The sequence below is a fragment of the Penicillium psychrosexuale genome (assembly GCF_028828465.1).
Source record: "Penicillium psychrosexuale strain IBT 29551 chromosome Unknown utg000002l, whole genome shotgun sequence".
NCBI lineage: Eukaryota > Fungi > Ascomycota > Eurotiomycetes > Eurotiales > Aspergillaceae > Penicillium > Penicillium psychrosexuale.
This window is the reverse complement of record NW_026643187.1, coordinates 248,398-266,502: the sequence shown is the minus strand read 5'-3', so window position 1 is coordinate 266,502 and position 18,105 is coordinate 248,398. Positions and strand designations below refer to the sequence as shown.

Sequence of the window (18,105 nt, the reverse complement as noted above, 5' to 3'; positions counted from 1 at the left end):
GGGAAAAGTAAGAGGGTGAGTATCTCGATGATGGGGCCTCAATTATAACGCAGGGACCAAGGGAAGTGAGCTGTAATGTCTTTGAGTGACTGTGATGAAGCTCTCTGGCGGCAAGACATGCGGAAGATCGATCGCCGCTAGCCGATTTAGGAAATCCGGGTTATGTGATAAGGGCCGAACACGTGACATACCCTCATCTATGCAGAGTATGAAGCTGAAGAAGTTTATTTTATATACAATATTTGCTCATATGAGACAATCCAATTCATCTACGGCATGTGTCTCAGATCCCAGTTATATCATTCAATCGTCGGCATCAGCCCATACCAGAACCCCCTTCTTGTCCGACCTCATATCCCCCGTTGGAAGGACGCGGAGCGTTTTGTTGAAGTAGGTATCAATAACCACCAGCTGTGGCCGAATCCATAAGCCACGCTTCGCTGCAAACAGATTAAAGACCACTGTATGACGGCTCAGCGGTACAAGCTGCACAACGGTGCTCTTCGGCCCGCTAAAGGCAAATTGCTCGCTAGCTTCCATGACCAGGTTGAACGTAAGGAAGTGGGTAGAGGGGTTCTCCAGTACGTAATTCAAATGAATCAACCCTGCCATATTGCTGGATGGGGTAGCCGATGCAAGGACTCGAGGCTCGCCCATGGGGACGACAAATCGGGGGATATCGAGGACGGTGGTTGTGACCGAGTTCTCTGCGTCGTCGGAGGACGCAGATTCAGATGACCGCCGACGCCAATTGACCTCCAATGCACAGGTAAGCGCAGTTGGTCGACGGTCTCCGAGAAGGAGCTTCTGGATATCGAGGCAGAAGTTGGATTCTCGCAATTCTTCTGGTGCAATATGGGATGTTTCTGGAGTGACGAGCTCTTCTGAGTGTACCTCGCAAATAGCTCCCCCGTTGGCTTCGAGGAGTCTCAGGGACATCTTGTCAATTACAAGCGGCTCTAGTGCAAAGGAAACTACCTTGGAATTGAGGCACCACTTCTGGAACAGGCCTCCAGGGCTTGGCGCAGAGCCATCCTCGAGTAAGTTATCGCTAACTGCGAAGAAATTGGGCCATGGCTGAGGGTGAATTGCCGGCAAGAACTCATAGTTCGCTTCAAACGGCCGAATAAATGATAGGGCCACGGTGATGTTCTTCATGATTGGGGTCTGGATATCAGACACTAAATGGTACACAGCCGAAACCTCCAACGTGAAATCCGTGGCCTCCTGGGTATCGGCCAGCACAATTGTAAGAGTTTTGTTAGAAGACCGCTCCAGAACACCCACAGCTCGTTTCAAGTAATGAGAAGGCCCCTCAGTTGGGGTGCTGGCGCCTGAGTCAGGGGGTTCGGAGCTGGAACCGCCGTCAAGCCACTGTATTTCAGCTGTGGATTCGGTACCGAAGAGTCTGATTTCAGCAGATACATCTGCAGCTTCGTCTTCTTCATTGTGTATACCAATCTGCAGCATCACCCTTTCATTGGTATAATAGGTAGACTTCAGGTTGGGAGTAGTGAGGCGGATCTTGGGAGGCTTAGGCATAACCTTGCATCTGCCAGTATCACGATCCTTGCCCACTCTTCTGCGGGTCACACCCTTTTGCGTCTGCTGCCACCAGAACGATTCACGCTGGCCTGGCTCAGTGATCGCATAACCCAAATCGAATTGTTCTTCTTCGATCAGCATAGTGATTGAAGCAACCTTAGCTTCACCAGCTTCGCGGGGAATACAGGTAAGGTTGAAGACCTTGGTCTGGGAGGGCCCCAGAGTCAGATCCGCTATACCGACCAATGCGGTCAGTCCACCGGCTGGGGATTGAATCACGGTATCGGGACTGCTCGGCTCGCGAAGTGGAAGAGTTGCGATGCAACATGGGGTTGTGGTGTCAGCATGCTGATCCTGGTCAGACTGAACCTTTACTGGGCGAAGACATCCTTCGAAAACTAGTTTCACCTCTGAGAGCCGGATAGGGGCCGAGGATTTATGAGCACACGAGGTGATGGCAAGTTGGGCCTGTAGAGGTTCCCCAACGTTACCATTGGATTTCTCGAACACCAACGACGCGGTCACTTTGAAGACAGGGGTCAGTGTAATCTTTGAATTTTGGGCTTGCAAACTTACAACTCGTTATTACATCCTCTGCGCGAAGGATAAGAGAAGGTTTGGGCTTTTCTGAAGGTAAACTTTCAAGACTCCTGTGGATGTCATAATGCCACGCGGGTCTCGGTTTGAAAGCTATCAGAATGAATGTTAATACTGCAAACAATAGGCACAAGATAAATGGAATTAACTCACTTTTATTCAGCAGCTCCCAGTCCACTCGCAAAACTGTCTCGCTGTCCTGAACCCTGAGGGCACTTTCTCTGAGCGTCCATCCGAAATTGACCATCAGATGCCACCACCCCGAGCGGCGCCAGCTAAGAGTAGACCACAGCGGTCGAAGAAGGCCATGCGCTTCGGACCAGGAGCCAATGCGCATATACTCCTCGGCCGCCTCAAGACTCAAGCTCTCAACTTTCCTTGTTTGGTGGCGTTTCGCGAATTCCTCGATAGCAGCTTTCAGCGTTTTCAATATTAGGCCCGAGTGGTCGAAGCCAGTTCGTCCCTCTTGGGGTGCTTCAGCATAAGGGCCGGGAACAAGATATGTGTCATATAAGTAGGATTTGTTTGCGAGTTGTGAGCCAGGTGATTGCCCAGGGGGCTTGCGATCTTCCAAAGGAATCTTCCGGGCAAGCGCACGTCGTATCATTGTATGCTTCGCTGAACGGTGTAGCCAGTAACCCTCGTGGTGGAGATTTTCCCAAGGCCTGACTCTTTCCCCGGTTGGAATCGATTTCTCGGGTAAAGTATAGATGTCTCCAGGTTGTTCAGAAGATATTTCGCTGGAGATGGACGGAATTTCCGCTCGGCGGATAAGCTGTGCCATTACCATCGACCAACGCGCCTCCCAGGCCTCCCATCCGTAGTTTTTACTCCCCTTTCCTCTGCGATTGACAATATCCTTTACGCGGATTCTGTGATCAACCCAAAGCCGAGCTGCGGCAGTCGTCTGTCCCGTCCATAACAAACAACGTATAATCCGAATGGCAAGGGCGTCGGCCAGGAGACGCGCATCGTTAAATCGAGGATTCCAGCCCGCGATATTTTCGAAAACTTCATGTCCAAATAGAGTGTCATACGCACTCTCATAGTTCCGACAGGCTGCATCCATTTCTTGACGAAACTCGGCAAAAATTCCAAGCTTGAATTCATACCTTACGTTCCAGCCTTGGGACGATAGGGTTTGAGATGTTCCAGTCGTTGGCGGTGCAGTCGGAGGAGGGATGCTGCCCCTATTTCGTTTACGCCTGGCATGTTTAGACAGATCACGATAGTATTCAACCACCGACGGCTGCAGTAGAGAGAAGAGTGATTTCACAAAATCTTGCAGTTCCGACGAACTTGCGTCTGGTGGGATCACAAATATCGACCTGGGTTCAAGGTTTGTTGACCGCCGAATCCCCGCAATGCGGTCATCAATCTCGCCCTCATAGCCACCTTCTTCTCCGTCTTCTGATATCAGAACGACCACAAATCGCGTCTTGTACCCGGAGGATTGCCATTCCTTTTTCAAGCTGTTGATCTCGATCTTGAGTTGATTGTCTCGTAGCGAATTCATATTCGGGTCTAACGAGAAAGGAAAAAAATTGATCACTGCTGCCGGAACCAGGTCTTGGTGTTTAGTTACCCATAGAGGGGTGAGCAAGCCATCTGGGAAAGTTGGGGAACCTGGCGACAAAGGCGATATTGGCGAGTGGAGGACATAGTGCGAGCTAGGTTCCGGGTGTTCATTGTCCTGATCATCGCTGGGGGTGGTTGGTGGTGAGGGGACAGGGGGGTCAGCTTTTCGTGGAGGGAGTCTGCATGACTGTGTTGGTGTTAGCAAGTAGTCCGCAGTACGATGTTGTGGAACCAACAGGATTGGAATCATAAAGTATCAACGTACGCGGCCAGAACTTTTGATGCGGTAACCGATATTTGCAGTCGTAGTATTCCCGCTTACGGTAATTCTGGACTTCCATGGCATCTGAGAGCTATCTTCTAGAAGAAGTAGGCTCCGGAGCTCCTCCGCAACAGCCCCGCTCAGATGTGGGAAGTCTGAAAAGATATGGGTCCCCTTCTCTGATAGCAGAGGATAGCTCAAGGAAGTTTTAGTGTCATTTTCAGGACCTGCCTCCAGTCCTGAGAGTAGGACTAAAGGCAGATTATGATTGACGTAGTCTTCGGGGTAGGCGTCCATTGAGGGCAATGGCAGATTCGCAGCGCGGTCACCACATGTCTAGAGGATAGAGAAGAGCTGGGGATTTAAGGAGCAAGATATAAAAAATCCCGGCGATTAATGAGACTAATGCTGAAATATGCTTCGGAGTTTCAATGATGTTTTGGGTAAGATAAGACAATGGCTGGGGAATACTGCCATGTTGCCACGGGCGGTCAATTATGTTTACACCTATCATAAGGATGAAAGCTGACCTATGTACTAGTTAGTTACTCCATATTATTGTGACATATGTAGATTCTACATGCCCCTATATACATAGTATAATGTCCGCCGGGTAGGGTTTTCCTCTCTACGCTGTCGCCGCTTTAATGAAGGTGATCAGGCTCAGGTCAACACAGGCCCAAGTGATCTGGTGCGTGAAGTCATGTGATCACTAATCACCGCTTACTCACCCGCCTGATTTTGCGGGATTCGGCTTACCGCCACCCACACCGCCTTACTGTCTAACTCCATAGCAAGACGTGCAATTTGTATATAAACTGTCACGATCTACAATAGATCGCTATGATATGCTTTATGTTTACTTGCTCGCTTACTGTTTGCATCGTTTATCTCATTAGATAGGTCCACGGGTTGCTTGCTAGATTTCTAAGCGAGAAGGTTCGAGGATTGCAACGTTTGCAAAGGGTTAGCTATTTGCGTCAATGCCACTTTCTGGCCATCGCAATGCTATATCAACAGGCTGCTTCCCACTGTGCAACTTGCTTCTTTCTTCTTTCTTCATCTTCGTTATCTAGTTGAATGTACTCTTCTTCAAGATTGACCTGGCACCTCACATAAACCACACTTTTTTATCACATCAACTATTTCATCCTCAACAACTACCACCACTGTGCTATTAGTGATCCTACTGTGCCAATAGTGTTTACCCAACAACTAGTCTTCAACAACTTCAACAACTGCTTCAACCCCAGATCAGTGATCGACCTTTCACCGTCACCTCCGTCTAAGCCTTCTCGGCAGCTGATAGCAGGTAACCAACTCTGAGCCAAGCCTTCCTATCATGGATCAGGATACTAAGCGCGGGATCAACCCATCTCTTTTGAGCGCCGAATCCACCAACCTTCTCGGCGATGAAGCATTGCCAAGTCAATATCTACAACTAAACACACGGTATGTGTTTTAGGCACCTGGCACGATTACCTCTTCTTCAGTTCCACCTATCTAACTGAGCAAAAGTGAATAGGGAAAGCGGTGAGAAGTGAGAAGTGACTTTAAGCGTGGCTCTCTGTCCTCCCCTGCCTCTTTTGGTAAGCGCCCCGCCTTCTTTACCTTACTACACCTCCTCAGCAAGACCCTCGACCCTTCACACCTGACGTTTCACCATGAGGACCTCAAAAACACCCGACTCGTTTCAAGCGCACAAGGCCAGGAAGCGCCTTGATCAATTTTCCACCGACTTGGAAACGGCCATAAACCATGCGACAAAATTCAAACCTTATCGAAAGACAGCTGTAATCGCCTTTCACTGGGAGAATGATGATATAGGGGTCGAGCCCCTTGAGAGAGAACTCCTGGACGTCTTCAAATCTGTTTATGGATTTGAGACCGAGAGTTTCACGATTCCGCTTATCGAGTCCCAGTTCAAACTTCTAGAACGTCTTGTTTCCTGGTCACGATAAAGTTCTGGAGAAGATACGCTCCGGATTTTTGTTTACTCAGGGCATGTGGAGTTTGCTGGAACAGTGGCCAGTCGCTGGAACTTGGCGTGAGTTATACCCTATCTTTAATTCTACTAATGTATCCCAGCTAATAAATAATAGCGGCAAATGCGATTAGTATACCGGTAACCTATAAGGTCCTAAACTCAACTGGTGGGGAATTCGTGACTACCTCGAACAATACATAGGCGAAATTTGTTATCTTTTTGATTGTTGCTCCGGAGGATTAGGGGCCTTGAGCGTGTACGATGGCGTAGAGTTTATGGCAGCCTCTACCTGGGATTAGATAGTAGTGTTGAATATCTATTTCTCCTTTACCCGAATTCTTATCGACGAGCTCTGTCAGTTGAACGGCTAGGCTGAGATACTAGCTGGTATCTATGCCCGAATTTTCCGCTACGCGCAGTAGAATCAGATTGGGGCTGTACTAATCCATATCCCTAAACTGAATTTGCTAAGCGTGACTATCGGTTGTAGTCGCTTAAGGCCGGTCATAAGAAGCGTCGATAAAGATTCTTATAGGGTGCTACTTAGTATCAAAGTCTAGGAAGAGATTCCCCTAGATTTCACCTAATGGAAAGAATGGCTTACTCGCAATATTCCTACTAACGTTTTGTCTACCAATGTCACTGTCGAAGGAGTATTTCGAGGCTCTAGTCTCCTTATTTTCACAGTTCCTATCGAGATCTGGACTATGATACCGGCTGATGACCTATCCTACACATTTATTGGACACATTACGTCTCATAATCTCCTGTCCTAACGACCGACTCAAACAAGCACACTAACAAGCACACTACCAATGTACTCTGGCGCTCCATCTGGAAGAGAAAACCAGCCACCGTGAAGCCCTAACAGAAAGCCGTTCGGTAGTCCTAAGCGTTGACCATCTCGTTGAATAGGCTTGGATTGTGATTTGCCATTCCCCCCCCCCCTTGCTTTATCTTGTCTTGCTTTTCCTTATTTTCGAACCTGGATAATGAGTTCTACTCTACTCAAAATGGAATTTTTCTTTCTTATAATTCTTCTTGAAAAGGATCCTTCCCAAGCGAGCTGCGCACCCAAGCGAGCTGCGCAGCGCAGAACATATAGTAAAATCGATAAATTATAACATGGTATTTTAACAACCAACGCTTTTATTTAATTTCATTACTGTCCGATAGCAATTGATAAGCATTTATAGTATCATATATCAGTTTTGAAGAAATCGAAAACTTGCATTGTTATGGTATCGAAAAATACATCGCTGAACCCTAGAAATATATATTTCTCAGTCACTACTCATTAACTACTTAATTAAATCCCTCCAAATCCTCATAAGTGGCTAGATATCATATTAAAAGCATTAGGCTAGAAAGAAAAGCTTGAGGTAGAATGAAAAATCAAGTTGAGTGCATTGACTAGTTTTCTGCCAGGCAATATTGACCAATAGTAATTAAGTCACCTATGGCGGGTATCGGCCTCCGTACACCACGCACACGGGTGGAAGTAGGGACGGTCGGCCGTGGGCATTATCGCAAGTGACGCCAAGGCCCATTCCGGTGAGCGAGACGCTCAAAACGGCCTCAAGTGCGGCCGTTTTTGGCCTCCTGCTCACCGTGTCATCGTTAATTGGAGTATATAATGCCGAATCAAATATCCACTATCTTGACATACTTGACTCTCCGTAGAGGAATACAGCAATAGAGCTATATAGCGATATAGCGATATTTTCTATGTAGTATACAAGAATAGCCCACTTACATAGTCTATACCCTTAATATGATATGATATAGTTCAAAACAAGTTCCTAATACTACTACATAGAGCATCCTAGTTGGACAATATATAATACACAACCGTAGATGAGAAAATGGGAGATTCAATCTGTAGAATGTGTAAACGACTTCCATGTATATAACCTATAACCTTTGAACAAATTGGATAGTATAACAAGCCAAAACAATGGAAGTATCGGTATGCACGTATACCACGACAGTCCATTAGGAATACAAGCAGACATCATGTACACAAATTATCAGTCGCAAGAATGAAATCAAGAAGTGGTACAAGGAAATTATCACAAACAAGGGTCATGTCGTATGAACTAGATATGAAGAAGGAGAGCAAAGATCAAGGAAAAGAGGAAAACCCCCGAATGCCACAGATTGGTGATAAGTTGATAAATGGTGGTAATTGGAGAAAAATAAAGAAAGCCAAGACACCGAAAAGCGAAGCAATGCTCGATTGACTGGGCAGTGAATTCCCACTCCCATCAGCCATATCATTGGAACCATCACAAGTCCTCGCACTGCCTCTGTTCTCACTCTTGCTCTGTCCCGCAGTGCACCCCTATCCTGTCCCCCATTCACAAAAGACATTTGGAAAGGGAAAAAAAGAAAAAAAAAGACAACAAAAAGACAAAGAAATTCCCATAGCGCCAGGCTTTTGAAAGTGAAATCACAGACCCCCTTCAAAAGATATGCATGCAACAATTGCCCTTCTCAGAATAGCCACAGCCACCCAGTGGAGTAAGATACTATGTCATCGCCTATCGACGGATAGGAACACCCTCTCTCGCGGGAGGGGGGCTAACACTAAGCTCCTGCTCACTCTGCACTGGTTCAGATGCCAGACCAGAGCCTGCCTCACCCTCACTGATACTAGTACCACGGTGTAGGTAGCTACCCCCTCCTTGATCGGGCTGCGGCTTTGGAACCCGACCGAGCCAGGGTGTCCGCTGATGCTGCCGGGAATCTGCCCGCCCTGGGAGCTGACACTTCCATTGCTGACAGAGTTGTTGTGGCCTGGTGAGGTTGAGATTAGGTGCGGGATGTTCTCCGGCACTGGGTGGCGTGACCCGATGTTGGTGACGCCTAGGTCGGAGGCTTTGCCGGCTTTGCTGAGGGCGTAGTCACCCGAATCGAAGTATTTGCGTTCCTGTATAGAAAATTAAATGTCAGGGAGGTGTTGTTTGGTGGGGTTAGGCTGTGTTGGGCTTGCCTTGAGCTTGTTCTGGAGGACGTCTTTCTTGGTGGGCATCTTGCCGTAGAGGCGCAGCAGACGCTGCTCCTCTGGGCTCAACGACTAGGGAATTGTTAGTAAAGATATGATAATAACAGTAGAAGTACTTACGTTGATGTCCACTTTGTTCTGCTGGTGGGGATTCATGATGGATGGTTGAAGAAAGTTGAAGTAGAAGTTGAAGTGGAGGGGAAATTGAAGCGGGAAAGATAAGGCGGGGAGAAGTTGATGTGTGACCGGCAAAGAGGGTGAGACGGGACTTATAGAGAAATAATAGGTTAAAGAATAACAAATAATAGAGAAGAGACTAGCAGTAATAGGATAGTTTTTTAAATAAATCCCAGAGAGGTGACGGATCGGAGATGGCCATTGGCCACTATTGGCTATGTAGGTAGATGACGTTCTGGGACTTTACCTCCCTGGATAACTGCGCATTATTGTGTTTTAATAGAATGTATAATGGTGTATTATGATTGCGGAGCGACGCGAAGCAATTAAATCATATGTTATAGTAAAAATATATCTCTAGTTTACTCTGGGTACTATTGGATGCTATATAAATTACTGCACATATACTACACTTCGTGGTGGGCTCGCACATATACTAAACTCATTAATATTGTATTTAACAACCTTCTACATCCTAAATCTTCCCATGACCCTCCCCAGGCTCATCTTGATACAATAGTATCATTGGTGAAATCAATTATAACCTCGTCACCTGCCCACAGTGGAACCGAACCTTGAGAACTTCTTCATTTCTTCATTTTTTCCGCTTCTGTGACGTCTCTCTCCCACACCCACCATGACTCGCCCAACCTTCGTAGTCGAGCATCTGGATCCCGAGCTGGGCCCATGGTCCACGCTCGAATATGCCTGCATTGCGCGTGAATCTCACGACCGCGGGGCACGATTCCTCCTCAGCTCTGTGCCCGCCGAGCTGCAGATGCCCGCAGATCTAGCCGCCACCAAGGGTCTCGAGGTCGAGCAGCGCAGTGTCGAGGAGATCTTTGCCGACCGCAAGGAAAAGGTCTGCTTGCTGGACCCCTCAGCTGAGGCCGAGTTGAGTCCTGAGGATGGTGATACCTTTGAGGTCTTCTTGTTCGGTGGTATCCTCGGTATGGAATTTTCTTCTTACCCCGCGATATGTACGGATTGAGTTCAGACTGACCCTTTGACTGTTAACTGCATCTGCAGGTGATGACCCGCCTAGAGGTATGTACTCTTTTCTCCATGCAATTCGGCGAGAGACTGACGACTTGGTAGATCGCACCTCGGAGTTGAGAAAGAAGGGATATGTCGGCCGCCGATTGGGGCCTAAGCAGATGACCACCGATACTGCCGTGCGAGTTACTCGTTTGGTTGTTCACGAGAAGAGTGAGTGTGAAAAGAAAAAAGTCAGGACAATATATGTGCTGTATGCTGATTCTGCCCAGTACCACTCGAGGACATTCAATATGTCGACTACCCGGAATTGCTCATCAATGAGCATGAGCGCACCGAAATGCCTTTCCGCTATGTCAAGGACGCCAATGAGCAGCCTATCATGCCTGATGTAAGACTATTGAATTGTTCGAGAGAACCAAGAAGCTAACTATTCAGGGGATGGTGGATCTTATTAAGAAGGACGCCGACAAGTCTATTGATTTCTTCTAAGTGATACACTGATTTACTAGTTGAAGATCCCCAAAATTAAACTATAATAAGGTCAACCAGTGGCGATGAGGTGCAATTTTTGATTTAGAGGTGAATATAACAAAATATATAGATCTTAAGGAGACGTATTTGCAGTTAATAATCCCAATTGACAAATAAATATGCATCGTACGAATAATACAATAAATACCGTTATTCAAGCAGCAAGTGGCGGTGCATTTTGTCCAATCCACCGGTAATGACCGGTAATTACACTCAATACTCCACAGGCCACGCCAGCCGTGGACTTCCTTTGAACTCCGTCATTCTACACTCTGAACACCTTATCACCTTAACCTCTCCTTTCTTTGGGTTTTGCTACTTCTTTGTGCACCCTCTCCTATCCCATTCCCTTGTGCCGTCCGACCCGTCTGAATTCGATGATCTGTTGATTTGCGCCTACGAGTCCCTCCCGGGACATCTCTACTCGACTATTTAGTTACCTAGACCTCTAGTCTGATGATACCCACACCGGACTGCTAAATGCTCTCAATACCCTTCCTCCCTTCTTCTGTGAAGGGTGGTGCTGTCGCGATGTTATTATCCGCATTATCGCTGCTGTTGAGCCCGTTGGTGTCGGCCAGTTCGGCTGCTGATTATTATGTGCACTCGTTACCCGGGGCGCCGGAAGGCCCTTTCTTGAAGATGCATGCTGGGTGAGTCTCCCGGAAGTTGGATTTCTTCGGAGGTATATCTTTTCTAATACGATGACTTTAGACATATCGAGGTCGATCCGGCGATCAACGGCAACCTGTTCTTTTGGCATTTCCAGAATCGTCATATCGCGAACCGACAGCGCACTGTCATTTGGCTGAATGGTGGCCCAGGATGTAGCTCTATGGATGGCGCATTGATGGAAGTTGGGCCCTACCGACTTCAGGACGACCATACCTTGAAGTATAACGAGGGCAGGTGGGATGAGTTTGCCAACCTGCTCTTCGTGGATAACCCGGTCGGTACCGGTTTCAGCTATGCGAACACCAATAGCTATCTCCATGAGCTGGACGAAATGGCCGCTCACTTCATTATTTTCTTGGAAAAGTTCTTTGAACTATTCCCCGAGTATGCGAACGATGACGTACGTTTGCCTTGTCCTCTACATTGATTATATCTCTAACTGTGTTATAGCTATATCTTGCGGGTGAATCGTATGCCGGCCAGCACATCCCATACATTGCAAAGGCCATTCAAGATCGTAACAAGGGCGTTGCAGAGAACGGAGGCACGCAGTGGCCGATTAAGGGTTTGCTGATCGGTAATGGTTGGATCTCTCCTGCAGACCAGTACCCTTCATACTTCAAGTTCGTTGAGAGAGAAGGCCTCCTCACACCGGGCACAGTCCTTCATAACAATATAAACGCGCTCAACGAAGTCTGCCTCTCGAAGCTGGAGACCGCCGGCGCGAAGAACAAACTGGATGTCGGCGCATGCGAGCTAGTCTTGCAACAATTCCTCGATCGAACCACCGAAAATCACCAATGTTACAACATGTACGATGTCCGTCTCAAGGATGAGGCCAAATCCTGTGGCATGAACTGGCCTCCTGACCTGAAAAACATTGAGCCGTATCTCCAGCGACCGGATGTCGTCAAGGCCCTGAACATCAACCCAGCAAAGAAATCCGGCTGGACAGAATGCGCTGGTATGGTCCACATGGCCTTCACCGCGAAGAACTCCATCCCCTCCGTCCACCTGCTCCCGGGATTGATCGAATCGGGTATCAACGTTTTGCTCTTCAGCGGCGACAAAGACCTCATCTGCAACCATATCGGAACCGAGACTCTGATCCACAACATGGATTGGATGGGTGGCAGCGGCTTCGAAACCTCCCCCGGCGTCTGGGCCCCGCGCCACGACTGGTCCTTCGAAGGCGAGCCCGCTGGCATCTACCAATCCGCCCGTAACCTCACCTACGTGCTCTTCTACAACTCCAGCCATATGGTTCCATTCGACAACCCCCGCCAGAGCCGCGACATGCTCGATCGCTTCATGAAGGTCGATATCGCCAGCATTGGCGGCCAGCCTTCCGATTCGCGTATCGACGGCGAGAAGCTGCCCCAGACTTCTGTCGGCGGACAGGCCAACAGTACCGCTGCCGAGGAGAACGAGAAGGAGAGGCTGAAACAGACTGAGATGCACGCTTATGCTAAGTCCGGCGAGGCCGTCCTCGTTATTGTGATTATCGGTGTGATCGCTTGGGGCTTTTTCATCTGGCGCAGTCGCCGTACTCGCCGGGGCTACAAAGGCGTCTCAAATAATGATATGTCGGACAATCCATCCATTCTCAACAGATTCCAGAACAAGCATTCTGGTCGTGATGTCGAGGCTGGTGATTTCGATGAGAGTGAGCTCGACCAGCTTCATTCTCCTAGCCCTGAGCGGGAGAATTACGCTGTTGGCGAAGCTAGTGACGACGAAGGTCATGTCTCGCATCCAGAAACTGGTGAAAACCGCCAGTCTTCATAACAAGTGATTTTTTGAAAGGTTTTCAGGAAGAGGGGAATGATTTTGGCATCTGTATAAAGCACACGGTGTTCTGGAGTCTTCGGTTTAATTCTAAATATGATTTTCATTCTGATATCTCTGCGGTCATACTACTCAAGTGACATGTTGATTATATATTCTTCCTTTTTCTGGTCTCTAAATACATCAAGCCTTTTGTTTATAAGCTATTTAGACCCAACACATGCCAATTCCAAAAAGCAATTACCGCGTCACAGTCCAAACCTTGACACTCCCATCATCAGCTGTCGAGACAAGCACCTCCTCCTCGCCCCCAGAACCCCGATCTGCTCTCTTCGCCCAAGCAACATGATTAATCTCGTAAATCCCATGCGCCCCATCCTGAATACCAACAAGCACCCACTCCGTTCGTAGCACATCACTAGACGCAGTATCCATAGCATCCGCATCATCCTGCTTTTCCTCCTTCTCCGGTGTAACAAATCGCTCTTCATAAATCGCAATCCGCCCATCCGCACCAGTCGAAGCAACAAGTCCGGTCCGCTTACTCCACGCAACAGCATAGACAGGCAGTTCATGCGCATGCGGGAGCACGGCATCCTCCTCCCAAGCCTCGTCTGTCCCCGTAGGCCGAATGATACTCGGGATGCCCGTCGTGGCAGAAGAAAACGCGCCCATCTGCTGTGATTCCTTCGGCTGCCGCCGCCACACGCGCACGGTGCGGTCGTCCGAGCAGGAGATGAGGCGCGGGCCGGAAAGCGCCCTCTGAGAACGCCACTGAGCTTGTAAAGCGCTCAGCTCGGACTCAGAATTGGAATCGGAAATCGGCCCGTTCCATTTCTCTGCATCATCCCCCTCCCAATCCAAAAACCAAACTGTCCCCCCATGTCCCTTGATGCATGCCACCTGGCCCCAATCATCTAGATCCTCCCGCCACAGCCGGATAGTGTCGTCGTAGCTCCCGCTAGCAAGACACTCCTCGGAAGGATGCCACGAAACACACTTCACATCGCCGCTGTGCTCCTGCATCACAGCAACGGTCTCGAAGTTGTTATCGCCGTCGTCGAGATCCTCCCAGATCCAAATTGACTTGTCGCGCGAGCACGTCGCCAGCAGCATCCCCGACGCGGACCATGATACGGACTTGACTTCGCTGTCGTGGCCGTCGAGCAGGACGGCGAAGCGCCATTCTTCTTCGTCTTCTTCGCGGTCTGCGCTGTCGGCGTCAGAGGTATCCGTCGGGGTCTGGGTATCGTCATTGGTCATTCCCATCCCGGCGCCGTCTTCCCGCCCGTAATTATCCCACCGCCGCCAGATGCCGACTGTTGCGTCGAAACTGCCCGTTGCGAGAACGGACTCCCCCGACATGTGTGGCTTCCATGCTGCTGTGCGGACGGAGCGCTTGTGGCCGCCGGTGATTGTGGAGAGGAGGGTGAAGTTTGTGAGGGAGTAGACTCGGATGGTCTTGTCTGAACTGCAGGTTGCGACTATTGGGAGGGTTGGGTGCGGGGCTGTGAGCCAGATTCGTTCTTGGGAGGGGGGGGTGAGGTCGGATAGGTGTGTTATTGTGACTTTTGGAGACATGTTGGTTTGCGTTTTAGTTGAGAATTGAAGGTATTGGAGGGATTGGAGGGAAATGGAATGGAGGGATACGGTGGTGAGGTTGGATTTTTGATGGTGTGGGGGTTACTGATTAGATAGGAGGGTTGTATATAAATTTCAGATCAAATGGGACATTTCACATGTTTAACATTTCAATAATCTAGGATATATAAAGTCAAAAGGTCTCATTACTCCATACAAACTCTAGAAACTAGTCGTATACCCTGCCAGTCTGCCCGGTCCAAAGTCCAAAGTCCCAACCTCCAAAATCCAAATGAAAGAACAAAAGAACAAAAACAAAAAACATAAGACTGCATTATACATGCCCCTCTAAAACGCCTTCATTGTGCTGGAGCACCTTCTTCGTATAAACCCTCGTATACCGACCCGTGGCAAAGCCAATCCACCTCACGGACCTTCTCTAATTCTTCAACCAACTTGCCAACCTCATTAACAAATTCCGGCATACCCGCACCAGCGAGATTCTGACTGGCCGTGGTGGTAGCCCGTATCCGCTCGGAGGCACTCGATGCGCTGAGACGCGAGAGGACGTGGCTACGAAGGCGGGAGAGAATGAGTTTCGTCACTGGATCCGAGAAGCTAGTCGCGGAGGTCGTGGTTCCGTGCGAGTCTGTTGAGGAGACGGATGCGTCTGAGGCAGAGGTCTCTGAAGTTACTATCGCGAGTTGGGGTGCGGCTGCGAGACATGCTGTGGCCACGGGTCCGAGGACTCGTTTGATCGTAGCTGCGAGCTGGGCGCTCGCAGCGGGTGGCATCGGATGCGTCGACTCGAGGATAGACTGTACACGCTCTGCGCTGATCTCGTTGAAATCCAGAGACAGAATCCGGTCTGCTTCGGGTTTCCATTGAGACCGTGCGTCTCGCTTGAGTAGGTTCTTTGCTGTCAACAGGATGGAAGCTGTTGCGACAATTTGGAATGCCCTGGCGTGCAGCCGTTCGAGTCGTTGGCGATCGAGACTCAGAGTCTCTGGAATTATATCTTCGGATACAAGCGCATTGCTTAGAACGGTGTCGGCAAGACCTTGGGCGTAGACTCGTGTTGGTGATGGGCGTGGTTCACCCTGGATGCCTTCCGGGTCTCGCTTCTTCATCTCATCAACGATTATGTTGCGATGAATGCGCCAAAACCGTCGGACCCTCCCCAAATTGACTGTCCCGTCCGTGACGTCTCGGTCAAATGCCCGCCGCTCATAACCCGGAGCTTCTTCGATGAGCTGGGGTGCAGCAAGCTGGATCATGAAATTCGTCTGGTCGAGTGATAGCAGGTCAATGATGCTCATCAACCGAGACAGCCGATCGATAGCATCGCCTGAAGTATCCTCAATGTATGCCTTGACCACAGGATCCCGGTAAGGAGCGCATAGGCGTGGTAAGATGTTGTTCATGAAGCCGAAGAAATTACCATAGGAGAATGTGCCAGCCTCGCACTGTCCCTGGACCAGTTTTGGATCCAAGACTTCACTTATTATCACATAAAGGGAATTGCCCTGTTGAAGTGAGCGTAGCAAGCGATCTTGGATCACTGTGGCCATGGCGACAGTCCAGTTGGTACTGTGTCCAGCTTCCACCCCTCGTCTCATTGTGTCGCACATCTGCTTCATGATCTGTCTGCGTGGTTCGGTATATGGTGCTTCCTCGATCTTGAACTCTTTGTTAATGAGAAGTTCATGCACCAGCTCCCGATTTTCAGGGAGAGGAGTGAGAATTTTGGTGAATCTCTCGTGGGGTGATGTCCGCTGCTTATCCAGCTCTTGGAAAACTGCGGCATCGATGTTGTTGAATGACTCGCTAAGAGGCGATGTGACACTCTGCGTAACCGTGGTGGGAGGAGCAGTCTCAGCAGACCGGGGGATAGCTTGTTTGGAGGCAGCCTTCTTCTTCTCCCGCTTGGCCTTCTTCAATGAATCTCTGATCAGCTCCATGTGTCGCTCGGGTCCTGCAAGTCTCTTCAGACGGGCTAGCAAAAGGACCTGGTTCTGTCGGATACCCAGTCTGTAGTCTTCTGCAGCACCACCAGCTTTGTCATTCTTGACTGTCTGCCAAATCAATTCCAATTCGACGAACTGTGCAACCATGATCTCAATCAGTACGCTAGAGTCGTGGGACTTCCAAGCATGGAAAGCAGAGAAAAACACGTTGTGAGATTCACACAAGGTCTGGAGATCTGCGGTGATCACAGACGGAGAGCAACAGCCAGATGATAGCAGCGCCGTGACCTGATGAAAGGCTACTAGCAGCTCCCGGGCCTTAGCAATCAAATCTTGCTCCTGATCTCCATTGCTGCTCAGAACCTCTTGCGGGTGAGTGACGATGAGATAGCTGCTAAGGAACGTGCGTACTGCACCCCTCTCACCCAAGGCCCCACCTTCCATATCCTGTAGACCACAGAGTCGGAGGACTTTAGTCATAGTGTCGAGCAAATTGCTGTCAGAAAGGAGAGCGCCAACTTCTTCAAAAGTCATGTCGCGAACTCGGTCCACAGACAGGTTCAATGACTGGAACTGCTGCATAACCATCTTCGCGTTGTGGGTTTTCCATACGCGCTGTATTTTCCGCGCAGCCGCATCCTGCTGAACCGACTTAGTGACCTCCCGGGACATCTTTTTCTCCTCGGTGACTGGCAAGCTGCTAGTACGCTGGCGGCGGTGTGTTTTCTGATATAATGTCCGCCGTTTCTCTGCCTCCGCAAGCTTCTCCGCCATTTCCAGACGCATGCGAGCTTGTTCAGCAGCTTTCTTCTCCCGCTGGTCCTCGGCCTTCTTCTTGGCCCGTCTGACCTGACCTTCGCACTTAGCGGTGATATCGGCGAGCAGACGCTCGCGGGCCTGCTGGGCGGCTAACGCCCTCTCTTCGAATTGAAAATTTCGTGTGGCTGCTTTAGCCAGAGCGGCTCGCAGCCTCACTTTCTCCGCATGCAATGCACGATCAGCGAGTCGTGCCTTTCGGCTCTCCAAAATGGACGTGCGACGGAGATGCTGAGCAATATGGTCCGCACTTAGCGAGCCATTTGAGGACCCGTTGGAATGATGCGAGTGCAAGGATGACACCGAGCTTCGCCGAGATGAGGCGGTGGAGGAACGGCGGGCTTTGCTGCTTTTGCGGGCGAACCGGGCTGCGATGTGTGGTGGGAGACTCAAGGGAAGTGTCAGCTCCTCAGAGAACATTTCCACATCGAGATCGCTCACGGAATCGGGTGAGAGAGGTGTTGGACCAGCGTCCGGGAGTTGAATCTCGATGTCGGAGTTGCGACGGATCATAGTACGGCTGACGCGGGTGCGACGCGGCGCTGATAAAGTGACGAAGGAGATTCCGCGGGGCAGTACTGATAAGAGATTGGAA

At 49.5% G+C, this 18,105-nt stretch overlaps 7 protein-coding genes across 7 annotated transcripts; 3 read left to right on the top strand and 4 right to left on the bottom strand.

Moving 5' to 3' along the window:
• Positions 1-303: 303 nt before the first annotated feature.
• Positions 304-4,279, bottom strand: N7518_001229 (uncharacterized protein; the record flags this gene model as incomplete). Its single annotated transcript, XM_057182157.1, has 4 exons — positions 304-2,069; positions 2,122-2,235; positions 2,296-3,907; positions 3,986-4,279. 4 exons carry the CDS (start codon positions 4,277-4,279, stop codon positions 304-306), a joined length of 3,786 nt encoding a protein of 1,261 aa, XP_057043607.1.
• A 1,367-nt stretch (positions 4,280-5,646) lies between these two features.
• N7518_001228 (uncharacterized protein) lies at positions 5,647-5,943 on the top strand (the record flags this gene model as incomplete). The annotated part of the gene is made up of 1 exon (XM_057182156.1): positions 5,647-5,943. The coding sequence occupies one exon, from the start codon at positions 5,647-5,649 to the stop codon at positions 5,941-5,943; it is 297 nt and encodes a 98-aa protein (XP_057043606.1).
• Positions 5,944-8,512: 2,569 nt separating this feature from the next.
• On the bottom strand, positions 8,513-9,132 carry N7518_001227 (endosulfine family protein; the record flags this gene model as incomplete). Its single annotated transcript, XM_057182155.1, has 4 exons — positions 8,513-8,575; positions 8,632-8,901; positions 8,965-9,048; positions 9,097-9,132. 4 exons carry the CDS (start codon positions 9,130-9,132, stop codon positions 8,513-8,515), a joined length of 453 nt encoding a protein of 150 aa, XP_057043605.1.
• Positions 9,133-9,790: 658 nt separating this feature from the next.
• Positions 9,791-10,641, top strand: N7518_001226 (SAM-dependent methyltransferase; the record flags this gene model as incomplete). The annotated part of the gene is made up of 5 exons (XM_057182154.1): positions 9,791-10,103; positions 10,183-10,200; positions 10,252-10,362; positions 10,422-10,540; positions 10,588-10,641. The coding sequence occupies 5 exons, from the start codon at positions 9,791-9,793 to the stop codon at positions 10,639-10,641; spliced, it is 615 nt and encodes a 204-aa protein (XP_057043604.1).
• Positions 10,642-11,163: 522 nt separating this feature from the next.
• Positions 11,164-13,146, top strand: kexA (serine-type carboxypeptidase kexA; the record flags this gene model as incomplete). The annotated part of the gene is made up of 3 exons (XM_057182153.1): positions 11,164-11,336; positions 11,398-11,758; positions 11,809-13,146. The coding sequence occupies 3 exons, from the start codon at positions 11,164-11,166 to the stop codon at positions 13,144-13,146; spliced, it is 1,872 nt and encodes a 623-aa protein (XP_057043603.1).
• A 240-nt stretch (positions 13,147-13,386) lies between these two features.
• cia1 (iron-sulfur cluster assembly protein CIA1) lies at positions 13,387-14,727 on the bottom strand (the record flags this gene model as incomplete). Its single annotated transcript, XM_057182152.1, has 1 exon — positions 13,387-14,727. One exon carries the CDS (start codon positions 14,725-14,727, stop codon positions 13,387-13,389), a length of 1,341 nt encoding a protein of 446 aa, XP_057043602.1.
• Positions 14,728-15,086: 359 nt separating this feature from the next.
• N7518_001223 (IQ calmodulin-binding motif domain protein) lies at positions 15,087-18,023 on the bottom strand (the record flags this gene model as incomplete). Its single annotated transcript, XM_057182151.1, has 1 exon — positions 15,087-18,023. The coding sequence occupies one exon, from the start codon at positions 18,021-18,023 to the stop codon at positions 15,087-15,089; it is 2,937 nt and encodes a 978-aa protein (XP_057043601.1).
• Between the last annotated feature and the right edge of the window lie 82 nt (positions 18,024-18,105).